Source organism: Chlamydotis macqueenii, chromosome 5 (assembly GCF_036417535.1).
Source record: "Chlamydotis macqueenii isolate bChlMac1 chromosome 5, bChlMac1.mat, whole genome shotgun sequence".
Taxonomy (NCBI): domain Eukaryota; kingdom Metazoa; phylum Chordata; class Aves; order Otidiformes; family Otididae; genus Chlamydotis; species Chlamydotis macqueenii.
In genome coordinates, this window is record NC_141560.1 from 28279725 (window position 1) to 28294284 (window position 14560).

General features: G+C 43.3%; 1 protein-coding gene across 6 annotated transcripts in view; it reads left to right on the forward strand.

The window, feature by feature from the left end:
- Positions 1–8156: 8156 nt before the first annotated feature.
- Positions 8157–14560, forward strand: part of RALGAPA1 (Ral GTPase activating protein catalytic subunit alpha 1) — a 137610-nt gene continuing 131206 nt past the window's right edge. For all 6 annotated transcript variants that reach the window (XM_086749420.1, XM_086749421.1, XM_086749422.1 and 3 more), the window contains exon 1: positions 8157–8492. In XM_086749420.1, the coding sequence (XP_086605546.1) occupies positions 8387–8492 (106 nt within the window). In that variant the 5' untranslated portion in view covers positions 8157–8386. The remainder of the gene's footprint in view (positions 8493–14560) is intronic.

Genomic DNA, 14560 nt, shown 5'->3' on the forward strand with positions numbered 1-14560 from the left:
GCATCGGCCCGCGCCTCTCGCCGGTGGCCCGGGTGGGGGAGGGGGCCTGCGGGGCCTAGGGTTCGACCGTTGCCGTTCGCTGCCGGAGCAGCGGAAGGACGCGGCGCCTCCCGTCTCCCCGGTAGTCCCGCACTCACGCTGCTGCCCGGGAGGTTGGCATCCTGGCAAGGAGTTCCTCGCCTCTCCCCCTGGGCTCCAGCGGGACCTATGAACAGCGACCCCCTGACCGGAACCTCTGTATTCCCCGGTTCCGCCTTGAAGTACATCAGGCTTAACTTGGTGCCCTAAAGCTGACAGCAGCCGCCGAGAGCAGGCATGAGGAGGGACTAACGGGTATGCTGCAACTTGTGCAGGGTCTGGATAGCTTGTCTGGCTTTAATTGTCAGTACTTTTCTGTTCATTTGCCAATTGCCGTTAATTATGCCACCTAAGATGCACTGAATACAAGTGACGCTCACTGGAGCAAGCTGCCCCAACTGCTGCCTCGCTATGAGGGACTGATGAGCTTCCCTTCAGGACCTGTGCATGCATAGGCAAGTCTGGCAGGGATCCTCAAGAGTCATGAAATACACGCTCAATCATGGCCTTGCAGGTAAAAGTGGACAGTATTTCTGGGGCAAAACTGACCTCGCTTGTATGGCACTGGCTCTCTTCTGAATCCTGGGCCAGATGAAGGAGCAGTAGAGAAGCACCGTGTGTCTCAGTGACCTGATGTGCTTCTCTGAAGAAGTTAAGGTTGGATTTGCCCAGCAGTAGCAGCTCTTCATATTCAGAGATCCAGATTTAGTCACCCCCCACAGTCTGATGTTATGCAGGGTATGCTGTCAGGGAACTTCTGGGCTTCCCTGTGGACTTCCACCTCCATGGCAAGAGCTGCCCACCTGGCCCACAATAACCAACGCTGTATGTCTGTCACTTCTTTTCTCCCACATCCCTGAATATCCAAAGCAAGCCATCTCCCTGTATCTCCACCCAGAGGAGGGTATGTAGGTGTGTGTGCCACCTCCTCTCCAAGAACACAGCAATATTAGACAAAATTAACCACCTCCCATCCTTCACCGTGCAAACTCCATCCCTTCTGTCTCTGTTGCGTCTGGCTTTGTAGCCGGCTGGGGATCCAACAGAACCTGGCATGCTTTCTCCACACTCATCGCGATTAAAAGAGCTGCAGTGCACATAGGAATGAGCCCTTTCCTAGATCGGCTGCAGCAGGCAGCTGTAGTTGCCGAAGACACGGTTTTTCATCCCGTTTCCTCCCCTAAAATGCTTTATCGGGTCCCGCCCCAGGGCCTCCCCTCCCGGTCCCCGCAGCGCGCGGGCTGCCGGCGGAGGCGACTGCGCATGCTCCAAGCGGGCAGGCGCGGGGCCGTGTTCGCCGCCGGCAGGGGGCGCCTGGGGCCCCCGCCCAAGGGAGCTGGGGTGGGGCGTTTGTATGGCGGCGGTTATGGGAAGAGCAGCAGCAGCAGAGCCTCTCCTCAGGTTCTCCCTAACCAGAAACAATTTGCGGGTCCCCAGGACCTGACCAGGTGCTGGTTCGTATAGTTTTAACAACTTACAGAGGAGGTTACCAAAGTCATGCCAAAAGTGTTAGTAGTGGTGTCTGCTATTCAGATGGCTGAAGGGAGTTAGGAGGCCGGAGACAAGAGCTGGAGACGTCCCCAAAGGAAAGCGGTGAATTTCACAAACTGGATCTGAAATTTCTCTTAGGGGATCTGTAGGGATTTGACAAAATGAAACCAGAAATATAAAAAAAAAAGTCTTAAGAATCACAAACCCAAGAGCTGTGTTTTGGACTAGCAAGATAAAAATACTAGAAATCAAATGCTCTGGACTAGAAAAAAACCTACTGGAAACAGTTGCAGGGAAAGGAATGGCAGGAAATCAGGAAACCTTTGGCCTGCTTGTAATTTCCTGTCCAAACAGTTGGAACGGGGTCTAAGGTAGCTAAAAATAAGCCCCAGAAGGAAATCAAAGTTCCTTAGGTCATGGTGGAAATCAGCAACCAGGACGGAGAATTGAGCTACAATTTTTTTTTAGTAATACACACTTTTTTATGTTGCTTCTATTCTGTTTGTATCTGGGGGGGGACACACGATACTGATTGAAGTTAAACACACGATCCTTACTGTCCAAATGCAGTGTTAGAGAAGGTAAGAGAATGGGTATTTCCAGAAGCTATATATAGTGGCACAGTGATAGTGGCACATTATAATTTGTTCCCAGAAATATAAAGTTAATTAACTAGATCTCCTATTAGCCCTTAACATATAAAGTGGCAATGCCTAATTTAATCACCTCTCTAGGGCCAGATGTGTGTGGAAAATATTAAATTCTGGCTGGCTTACTAGAGGACGTGCAAAGATTTGTGTCTTGCTGTGTGTATATACCAGCTAGGAATCCACTGTCTGTAGACTGAGCATTTTATCAAGATAAGTGAAAGGAAGCATTAGGTGCCTACAAAGTTATGATATTTTTCTGGATGGTGAGTTACATCCTTCATCAGAGTAAAGCAGCCATTAAGAAGGCAACGATTGTCATCATTCTCATCAGCTCAGCTCTGCATTTAATGGAGAAGTGGGGATTAACATCTGGTATGTGGTATTTTTGAACAATTAGAAAGAGACATAGTCCATTAACAAGGACAGTTGGCAACAATGTAAAATTCAAAACTGGCAATTCTGTTGAAAGCTGGTACTGAAAATAATTTGGAAGCTATAACAATCATTATAAATAAAATGCTGGCAAGCACAGACCTTGACAGATGGTGAAATCTCCTTTCCAAGTTTGGGAAAGAGAGTGATGATTGAAGATGGGAACTTGCATACATGAAGATGAAAAGCTTGCAAATGCAGGCATCAGCTTCCTAGGACTTAATAATCTGGCTATTGAATCACATCTGTGAAACACACAGAAAAGTGGGACCTGGCACAAGCATGGTGACCATTACACCAGACACCTTCAGAAAAAGTTATGAAGCAGACCTGTAATTTTACACCTAATTTGTTGGATGGAGCGAGTGGAAATACAGTGAGTGGAAATACATTTCACCCTAGAGTCTGAAAAGCAGGTACTAGCTTTCTGATTATCAAACTAATTGCCAGCCTTTGTTGTAGTGAGTAACTGCATAGTAACTTAGTATTTCTGACAAGATGATTGTAAAGAAAGAAGCCAAACATGTAGAACATGAGTTCGTAGGATACAGGTACAGATTTAACCTTCAGGGAGAAGCTGGGATGAAAGAGCTTTTACTGTGTTTGATCCAATATAGTGCACTACATCTTAATGAGTTTGAAGTATCTTCTCGTTAGGAGTTGTTCTCTCTGTTCAATATGTAGTCTGTCTTGAACTGGTCATCACAAGATTGATTGCGGGGGGTGAGGTCCTCCAAAGGGGACAAGGCATCAACATATTAGCCAGGCCTATCAGTATGTGTTATTAACAGTGAGAGTAGAATCCTGAGAAAGGATTATCTGCAAAATACATACGAGGTTTTAGTCAGTCCATCACCCTCATTTGTAGTATGGATTAGGAAAGAAGTGGTAGCACTGGGCTGTCTGTGAACTCTGGCAAACAAAATTATGTCACTTGAAATAATTTTTATCCAGTATCACAGAGAAATAATACACTGGATGCTCTATAAAATTAAATGTGATTCTTCACCTTCAGTTTCAAAGTGCAATATTAGGAGGTGGGTCATAAGAAGACTAGAAAGACTATTTTCCCTGCAGGACAAGGTCAGCAGCAAGTTAAAGGAGAAGTCATGGTGTGCAAGCCACTAGCTATGTTTGAAGGCTACTGGATCATGTTCCTCCCTCAGCTCATATATTATCTAGGCAAGATAGATTCTATATTGAATACAGATTGTATGTTATCTAGGCAAGATATTCTGGTATATGCTGCAAATGGTGTAAAGTAAGTTTAAAACTACTAATAAAAATAAACTCAAAGAGATATGACTCATTTCTAAAAGACTCTGCTTACTCCTGCAGGTGAGATAGGGAGAGATCCCTGGCAAAATATTTCCTTTGATAAAAAAGAAATAATGTGTCTAAAATTGGCTCTCACCTACAGGCTGGCACATATGCAGAGTTTCTGCATGGCTTTTCTCTTCTGAAAGTTCTTTTGTGGGTTTGTCAGTATTGCAAAACTATTTTGTAAGTTGGGGATGAAGAAGAAAACATATCAGTGGTTGAGAGAGAGTGTTTGAGCACTTTTGGTTAAAAAAAAAGAGGTTGTAACTGCCACTGTATCAGTGTATTCACATTTCAAAACCTCTATCATATCAGATATGGCTGCTAGTGCTTACATAAGAACTCAAACATTGTGAGTTGGAGGTGACTTTGCACAGCAAAAGTCTAAATTCTCTGGCACCACTGGTCAGGAATTAGTAATGGTTGAAAATTAGTAATTAGTAATTGGTTGAAAATAACTTTCATGTCTATGAAAGTTTCTCATCCTGATAGGCCATATATCCCTTCTGTTCTTTGAGGATGGCTGACATAGTCCTAGCATGTTAAGAAAACAAAGCTTAGGTAATGATTGTTGGGTTGGTTTTGTTTTGGTTTGGTTTTGGTTGCACTCTCCCTGCTACTTTTAAAGCCATTGTCTAATTTAGATACAATTTTACATGAGATTACAAGTGTTAAGGATACCAAGTTTCTGCATGTTTTGTCAAACAGTACGTGGAACAAAGCACCCCTATTAATGTCCCACTGAGGGAAACATGTGACTTAGCTTTTAACCTTCCAAGAGGCAGCAGTCAGCTTGCCAACTTGTATACACGGAGTTAAGACTTCACTGCAGTCAGGCCTCTTGCCCATCTCAAACAGGTAGGGGAGGACTAAGCAAAAGAAGGTTTATGGTTGTGGAAGGAGGTAACTCATGGCATTCAGTGGCTAGAGTACAAATTCAAAGAAAATCTGGCATCATTAATTCTGTAGCTCATGGACATACTTATTCAAGCTTGGGGTCTTTGGTGGTTAGAAAGACTGCAGTGCTCTGACTTTGTACCAGATGCTCACACAAAGGTATTAATGGTGATACACTGCCTAACAAAAAGGAAAGCAATAAAGCAAGAATTGGTTGTTCAGGAGAGTATAAGCTTGTGCAGAGCTCTTTCCCTTAATTACAGAACCATATAGATTCCAGTTTTCATATGTGAGATATGAGATTGTGCAAATGAAATGGGAATGTGTGCTTTTTTGCCCAGGAATAGGATTTTGTCAAAGAAGAGCTAGCTGTTCCATCATTCTCACATTACAAATATCTTACAGGATCCTGATACTGGACTGCTTAGGTCAAAGTGGCCAACATTTCCAGTATCAGTATGTTACAGTAGAGTATTAAACTGTACAGAACCTTGTTTTTTACTATTCAAACCTTAAATGTCTAGGTTTGGGGGTCTTTTCCTCAAATTAAATAGTACCCAATTAAGTTAACTAAAAATTTGTTACTCAGGATAGTTCCCAAACTATGTAGCTGGAATACTGTAGCACCGGCAAAGCCATACATCCAGAGGATTACAACACACCAGCCTAACGCCCAGGGTGCAATTGAGAGAGGCGTCTGTCTCAAAAGTAAGACAACCCCCATAGGAAGGAAACTGTGGAGGGTAGTATAGAAAAGTAGAAATAGCAGTACTTTGAGAAAAGCCTCAAAAGGATCAGCTGTTGAGCTAAATAAGAATTGATGAGAAAGCAGTGGAACACTTTGAAAAAATGATTTTAAATTTATTGTTTTCCTGCGAAAGATCATGTGGGAAAATAGCTCTGCAGTGGACTATAATCATGCATCTCTGAGGAGTCAGGCTTAAGGCTCATGCTAGCTACCTGAAAAAAAAGGGAAATACTTAGTGAAATTCTGAGCAATTAATTCACTTTTAATTGTGTTGTAAATATTAGTAAATTAGTAAAACGGAGGTTCCAGAAACTTGAATTGCTGGGGATGGATGCAAGAATCCAAAATATTATCTATTTGTTTGAAATGTGAACTGTTGAACCAGGCTAGAACTGAAGAGTTTGTGCTTTCTTTGATGTATCAGAAAGTAACTAATGTATTTTTGAAGTGTTTGGCAGCAGCTGACTTTCCTTGGAAATCATAAATCCTAGATGAATTGTGAAAAGTTAATTGATCGTATGAATGTGACCCAGTTGCCCTCACTACTTGGAGTCCCCTATGGGGCCCTGTGGAGAAGGGGGTAAAAGTTCTGCAGCACTTAATTGTCTACACTACTCCTTTAAAAGTTCAGTTAAACTTGCTCATGGGGGTCCCCTCACACCTGGACAAAAATATTTGAGTTCTTTCTTTAAAGTGGAAATGCAAAGAAATGGGTACAGTAATAGCCACCTGGAATGCAGCAGAACCTAACCCCTCCCTAACTAATCCTGCTGTTTTCTAACCTTGACCTCCATGCATCAAAGGCATCAAAGTCACATGCTTCAAAGTCAAGCTTTTGCAAGATCACGGCTTTGGCTGTGCATTCAACATGCCCTTCCTGCCTGGTGTGCTCTGCTCGGGGAGGTTCTCTGTAGAAGCCATCATTATCTTGGTTAACACCACTCCCTCCTGTCATTTAATATTTTGGTGATGTCTTACTCTGGTTATTATTTTTAAGCTCTGTCTTGAGTTAAAGACCTAAAAATTATCAGAAAATCAAGGAAATTCTCCAAAGAAAAGATATTTTTAAAAGATTGTCAAAATACAAAAATGTGCTTAGAATTCATGAAATTTAGTAAACAAGGCACATAAAGGAATGTATCCTCAGATCTCAGAGAGCTAAAATGTACTATGTTACGGTAAAATAAATTATTACAATGCTAGCTATTACCTAATGTTGCTGATCTTCAGATCTCGTTTACAGAGACGGTAGAACTATGAAATGCTTTGGGGCAGACCACATAGGCAGGCAGATGACACTGACTCCCTCACTGATGCCCTGTTGACTAAATCCCACTGCCCTAATGCTTCTAATGTTAATTGATAATGGTCATGCATTTAAATACCCAGTTTATGTTATTCATGTAGCAGGTATGTAAATATTGACAACTCTTATGATTTTATAACAAATCTTGAATAGTTAAATGTTCCCTATATTAAAAACTCCAGCTGCCGTCATCAGACTCCTAGCTGAGGGAACTGGATTTTCCCGATGCAAAACTGAGCACCAGGAACTATTTAAAAACATCCCAGCACAGAGACACTGGAAATCACAACAGCAGGTGCCTATTGAAAAGTCCAAGAATTCTTCATCTTATAAATGCCGTGATTGTAAACCTTTTAGGAGAAACTTTGGGCTTTTTTCAGTATTGCTGATTCAGCCCTCAGCAGCAGAGCTCACACCACACCTCGTACTTAATCCCTGTCTGTTGTTGCAGGCCTCACTGGTGAGGCTGTGCATGAGACTGGTACAGCTGTGGGACAAAAGCCCAGTTCTGGCTTTGCTGTAGCGGCAGCGCGGGCATGACCGTCCTATGGAGCGCGCAGAAGAAACGAGGATGGCCAAGACCACTGTGACGGGCCCAGCCACGTCTGATGGTTCAGTCTCGATGCCAGCGCTGCTGCCGAAGGCGTAGGCAGCCAAACCGGGCAGAAGCGGCTCTGAGCAGGAGCTCGGGGTGAGGAGTTGCAGCACTTTGAGGACCAGTGTGGAAAGAGGAACTGCAAGATGCAGCCTTGCCGGTTGCACAACCGAGGCTTTGGTAAAGGTTTGGAGTCGCTGCCGGGGTGAATGCGGCCCCCGCCTGGATTTTATTTCCTTATTCCCCACGGGATTCCCCCCTTACCTCACTACCCTTCAGTGTCTCTGCATAACCAGAAGTAGCTGCATAACGGGATAACTTTAGATTTTACTTAGAAACAGCTGAAGCACAGTTTCCTGCGCCAGTTGCTGTTGCCGAGCTCGGCAGAGGATCCGGCAGCCAGCCCCTGACTGCCCTCTCCGCTGCCTGCTCTCCATCCTGCGGCACGGGCACCTGTGAGAGCACCGGGCCGACGCAGCCCCCCCCGGGAGGGAGGAGCCTCGCCCGCCCGCCCGTTCGCCGCGCCTCGGAGGTGCGCTGGGGAGCGCCGGCCCTGACGTCACGGCGCGGTTGCCATAGGGACGCCTGGGGTCGCACCTGACGGCTGTCGTGAAGCAGCGGGAGGAGAACGAGGGAAGGAGGAAGGGGGAGTCTAGGCCCGGCCTGGCCCGGCCCCCCACGCCCCCCCAGGGCCCGCGGGGAGTTGGCTCCGCGCCGCGCCCTTCCACCCCCGCCGCAGCGGAGCCGGAGGCAGGAGGAGGCGGAGGCGGCGCTGCCGCCGCCGCTGGCTATGTAGGGGCCCCGGTGCGGGCGGATCCGGAGGCCGCTGTCCGCCTCTGGAGCGCGGCGCCGGGGCCGAGCCCGGCGGGATGTTCTCCAAAAAGCCGCACGGGGACGTGCGGAAATCCACGCAGAAGGTGCTGGACACCCGCAAGGACCCACTCACCCGTCTCAAGCACCTGCGCGTCCTCATCGGTGAGGCGGCCGGGAGGGAGGGAGCGGATCCGCGGGGGGCCACGGCCCGGGGTCCGCGGGGCCGCCGGCCCCGAGTCCCGGTGTAGGAAGGACCGGGAACAGGGCGCCGGGGCGGGACGCGAGGTCGGCTCGTGTGGGAGACCGCAGCCTGGCCTCGGCACGGCGGCCGCAGGCAGGGCCCCGGGGCTGGCATCGCGGGGCCGGCGGCGGCGGGGCTTCAGCGGTGCGTGGCGGGGGCCGGCGGGCCCGGCGAGGGGTGCTTGGCTCCCCGCTGTTGCACTGAGGCACGTACGTTTCCACCGCATTTGGAGGTGGAATTCATTTGGCAACTGCGGATGGAGGCGAAAAGCTGGTTTGCTTCCCCCGTGCATTAGTCTGTAGAGCTACATAAATGCTGCTAAGTCGGCACGCTTGAATAGAAGTGTCTGGTTAGCGGTAATAGTGCCTGTGACTCCCTAATCGATTTCCCTTAAATGCTTACAGTAACAACTTATGTTCATGTATGTTTTCGAGGTAAGAGCTACAACAATAAGTGCTCACCAGAGTAGATGTAGATGAGCATTCATACAGCTAATCTGAAAATACTTCTGGTTTGCTGATTGGTCAGGGAGGGAACATAAGCACTTAGGTACTGCCGCAGATCCATGTAAACAGCTGTTTAACCTGACCAGTGAGTTAGAAATTGTGATTATATGGAATAATGGCCTAATGAAAAAAAACTGTGGAAAAAAACCCCAGAGTTAACCATTACAAAATATCAGTTAGTTGCATGTGTTTCTGAAAATCTAAGTCTGTGTCATCAAGCTGTCCTTGAAAAAAAAGAAGTTTGCTCGGAGCGTCTTTTGAGCCCTTCAGTTCTTTAAATGTGTGTGTTGCTTCTGACAGTTTGTCAACATGTGAGCATGGCTGGGTCAAGGGCAACTGCATTCCATATTTAGCACACAGTACTGAACGGATTTTTTTGGGTTCTGCCCACAGTCTGGGGATATTTGAGTACCTTGTCCTTGTCTTCCAACGCTGGATTCTTTCCTTTCAAAGGAAAACAGCTATTGCTCCCTTTTTTCTTTAGTGTTGGTGTTTGAATGAACAGGTGTTCCCATACGGCAGCATCTGCTGCTGCATGACTTATTTTCTGCAACATAATAACTATTTAGCCGCTTGAAATTGAGGATAGTTGGGTGGCTAGCTATCCAAGACAAGCTATCCAAGATGTATCCTCTTGCCTCACTCAGAATGTTACCACTCTTCTTACCTAGCTGTACTGAGCCAGTTGTGACTTGCTTTGTGTTGATTTGTATTTATTTTTAGCTATTCATCAGTTGAAACTTAAGAGAAAAGAGCATTATAAAGGAACTAAGTACCTCTCTGAATTTAAGTTTCCTGGCTAAAGTATGTTGAATATTTCTAGTTTTGCTGTAGTCTGCAAAATAATCTGTGTGATTTTTTTTTTATCTGATCTGTTCTAGGTTTGATATTTCTGTTGTGTTTTATTTACAAGATTTTCCTTTAGCTTTGTTAATACCTGGATGCATTCTGTAAGATGCAAACCACGAGACGTTCTTATCTAATCTAAGGTTGCTGTTTACTGGCTGTAGGACAGACTAAATCTGCTGGGGCATGCCTTCCTGTGATGGCCAGTCCCCTTTCCTTCCCTCTCCCGCACATGCGTATATCAGCTGTTGAAGCACAGCTCCCACATATCCTTTCTCCAAGTTTGGGAGAATACAGTGTGTGACTGTGTAAGTAAGGAACGTTGTAACGGTACTCTTCAGCTTGTCTGTCTTGGATGCATCTACAAGATTTTGTCATTATGCAGATGTTCTTAGATGCACAAGTTACAAAACCAAGATCTTTTTTGGGGGGCAAAGGAAATAGGATATTTCTCCAAGTCTACTATAGAGCAAGAGAATTATATAGTAGATAACTTAAGGTCTGTCTTCTGCTGTGATCACCTCCTTGCCTTATTCCTTAAATTTGTCTATTCCCTAAACCGGCTTTCAAAGCATAAGCTCTATGCCCTTTCTTCTTCAATTGTTTCTTGACTAGTGTGCAGGATCAGATTAAAAAAAATAATTTGTACACATAAGATAGACTGCTGCCTGAGGTGGCTTCGCATGCAGGCACCATCCTGCAGCTTGAGTAGCGTAGTGCTGCATTTTCCTGTTTATTTTTTTTCTTCAGTGACAACTCCCCCAGCATAATAATGGGCGTGTTTCCATGTGCTCAGGGGATCCAAGCTAGCAATTGCCAACAGACTGTCCGAGGGGAGAAGGGAGGAAATCTCAGTTCGGCTCTGTTCAGCATCTTTATGAATGAAAAATTATTTGCCTTATTTACTGCTCTTAGCTCCTGTGTATTGGAGACTAAAAGACTGTCCCGAAGAGAATTCTCTGCTGTTTCACATCAAGGAGAAAGAGAGAATTTTATCTTGTTCTTAAACTTAAAATCCTTTCAGGAGGCCTGCAAGTTGTATTGGACCAGAGTTTATTGTTGCTGAACCAAAGACTAAAAAAATACAGTAAAAAAAAAATTAACTAAAGCATGGCCTTGGATTCATGGTTAAGACCTCAGGGGAGGAAAGGGAGTACTAGTTAATTTTTCCTCTTTTATCAAGGCATCCAAAGCAGCAGTTCTCCAGTAAGCTAAAATAATGGAATAGTCATGAGAAGAGGCAGAGTGCTTGTGAATTATAGCCTGCTGGTTGGCTATTAGCCAAAGACGGGAAATCAAAAAAGTTTCATTGTGGTAAAAGATTGACAGTTGGATCCTGCAAGGCAATGGTGTAAGTCAAGCATAATCTAAAAATATTTAAGATAGTATAATGTGGTTGTTAGTAAAGACCAGAAGAGACTGAACAATTTTAGAGACCCTAATATGAAGCTAGTAAATGGATAACACAAAGACAAGTGACTTTTTTTTTAACAAATTAAAAGTAGTGTAAAAGTAGTAGATAGAATTATTTAAATGCCTTTTACAAGATAACTTAGAATGTGGAGAGTTGTATAATTTCGGGGAAAAGTATCTTGTCTTTGGTGACAACTAAGTTTAAATTTAGTAAAAAAATGCAAATTAGTCAGCATAAGGAATATAGAAAATTTTTACGTCTTTGTAAAGCAGGGGTGTACCATTACACAAAATATTGCAGCTTTAGTAGTCTCATTGCTATAGTCAGTGTATAGAAGATTCAGAGATGGAAATGACTCAGATGAGAGTAAAACTTTAATGTGAAAAGACATTGAAAGCTTTGGAATCCCTTTCTGTAGGGGCAGGGGCAGATAGTGAAAAATACGTAAACATATATGAGAAAAGACTAGAAAATGAAGTCTAGTAAGGCCTACCAATTTTGAAGTTACAGTAGAAGATTCCTGGCTTGGGAAGCTCCTGAGTGCTAGACCAGTTATAGGCATACTGGGGGGGAACCTTTATTTTTTTTTTTTTTTCCTTCTTCTTTTTTTTTTTCCTGAAACACTATTGTAGGTAACTGCTCTTTACCACTTCACTCCAGTGTCCTGTCTCTGACTAGTTCTGTGCTCTGCTTTGGTATGGCTTCATTCGGCTTTTTTTATAGTTCAGGAACTGAGAAAAATTCAGTGACATTCAGGTGACTAACTGAGAATTGATTAAGTTATTTGTTAAGGTAAATATAATATGTGACTAACTTATGCATGTCACAGGCATAATGTTTTTTTTAATAGAGGTTAAAGCCTTTAGGGGACCTCCAAGTAGTAATAAGTACTAAGAAATGCTAAGAAAAGTCAGAAAGAGATTGAAGTCTCATATCCTGGGACATAACAGTCTATAAGTGAAGGTAATCTGCTTTTCATTGTTTTTCTACTGCAGTATTTTTATTGAAACAGCTGGAACTATCTGCTTTGAGAGATTTGATTATTTTGAGGTGTATTAGTTTCTTCACATAGGGAAGTGTTCATCCCCTTCTTTATTTTTCTCCTTCTTAGTTCTGGGAAGTACCTTTAAGTCTCATACAGCTCCAGTTTTGTTTACTGTGAGTTACTGCAGTGGTTAGAGCGTACGAACTGTGAGCTGGAATGTCTAATGGGATTCCCTTGCAGTCGGTATGGCAGTGGCTCAGCCTTGTCAGAGGCGGGGGCCTGCTACAGGGAAGGCTGCCAGCTGCAGTTAGTGCAGGTGTGATCACTGAGACTCTTCTAGCAGATGGAAGTGGAGGCACATAGTGTACCTCATGGAATTGGGTATTGCCTGCAGAATGAAGCCCATGATTTTCCAGAAAAATAGATATTTTTAGGAGTCCCCATAAGCAGCTAATTGCAATTTTTAGGATCATTAAGGGGAAATAACATGGAAATATTATTACATTGTTCTTATAAAGTGTTGCACTGTTTAATCAGACTTCAGCATCAAGCTAAAATTCTCTGGTTTTAAAATGGTAGTTCATAAAAGTTTGTTCTAGTAACCTCTCAAGCATCAAATCACGCTTGATTTGTCCTTTTGTTAAAAAAGTGCTTTGAGAACTTTTGTAAATAATTAAGGCAGCTAAATATGTGACTCTTTCATAATGTAATACCTTAATAATATTGACTTTTTGTTCTAGTTTTGATATCGAGTATGTTGCTGCTACCCGTCGAATTTCTAATTTTTGGTCAGAATTTGTAAATATATGTATTTAAAAAAAAAAAGCTAAAATGCCTAAATATTTAATGATTTCTGTGTAATCCTACTATGTGCAAGCAAGTCAAATGAATGTGTTTGGCTTAAGATTTACTTCTAGGGCTGAGTTCTTAAGAGAATTTTTTTTTTTTTTCCTTCTTTGTTTTTTTTTTTTTTTTTGTAGAGTAGGAGTTGCAGGCCTGTGATTTGTTAATCCAGAATAAAGGAAAAAAGAATATATTGTTTCTCATAATTTATTTTATTTGCATCTGATATCTTAAAAATACACTACTTGTATCTCCAGAACTATGGAGAGAACGCTTGTAAAATGTGATGCTAGGAGAAGAGGGTATTTGAAGTGTGGAGTGTTTTTTATTATTTTGTTTTGTTATTCTTGGTAGTTGGTTAGCGCTCGACATCTTATGTAAGTGATCTCTGAAAGGAAAAAGTCAAGCTATGCTGAACAGAATGAAACAGGCTGCATTGGACGTCCATTCGATATATTGTTTAATATTAAACAATATGCTTAAACAGAGATTGTATTTGTCTAAAGGGATTTTAATTTAAGAAATCTGATTGACTGGCAGTCAGCCCTAATGCTTCAGCTGGATGGCATTCATTGATGTCGCCCATCATCAACATTGCTCTTATAATATCACTTATATATACTATAGGAAATGAAAAATGTTTGATGGTAGTTAAAGTGACAGGCCAGTAAGAAGCTACAGCAAAACTAGCTGCCTGGAATTTTCTTTGGAGATAACTATTCCAGAAGTTTCTGTGGATGTGCAAAGCTGTATTATTTTTGGCAAGAGTTGCAGATTTTTTTTTTTCTTTCCTTTCCTGGTGATTCTAACTGCAGAGGACATGTCACCACTGTAATTCATGGCTTTGGTTGTGGATTGAGTGCAGTTTAGGAAATTAGACTTGATATTCTGTCAATCTTAATTTAACCCTGAACCTCTTCTGTTCTGTTTTGGCCAGGAGAACAGGGGGAAGAATTGCTTTGCTTTAGGATTTTGGCTAATGTTACACTCAGCTTGCAGAGAGCAGCAGTGGCCAGTGCTGCTGGCTTGCACGGGTAAGGGCTGGAGTCACATCCAAGCCCCAGACTAGACAAAGCAGAGGCTCTGCTTGGATGCAAAGGAAAGGTCTGTGTTGGTTTAGCAGTGGCAGTTTGGAATGAAAATAAGTACAGTACTACGGGAGTGTTTGAAGTTCCTCAAATGAAAACTTAAGTTCTGGAACATGAGTTGTTATGGAAGCATTTTTTAAATGTTTACTAACTTAACTCTTCCGGAGCCTGCAAGCAAGCTGAAAGAATGCGCTTGGAGAGCCATCAGTTGCTTCTGCTTGTTCCTGTAAAGTACTAGTGTTGAAATTTGTAACAATTTGTATGTAGATGATGTTCATTGGTGCTGTTAACCTGCTTATTCATTCGT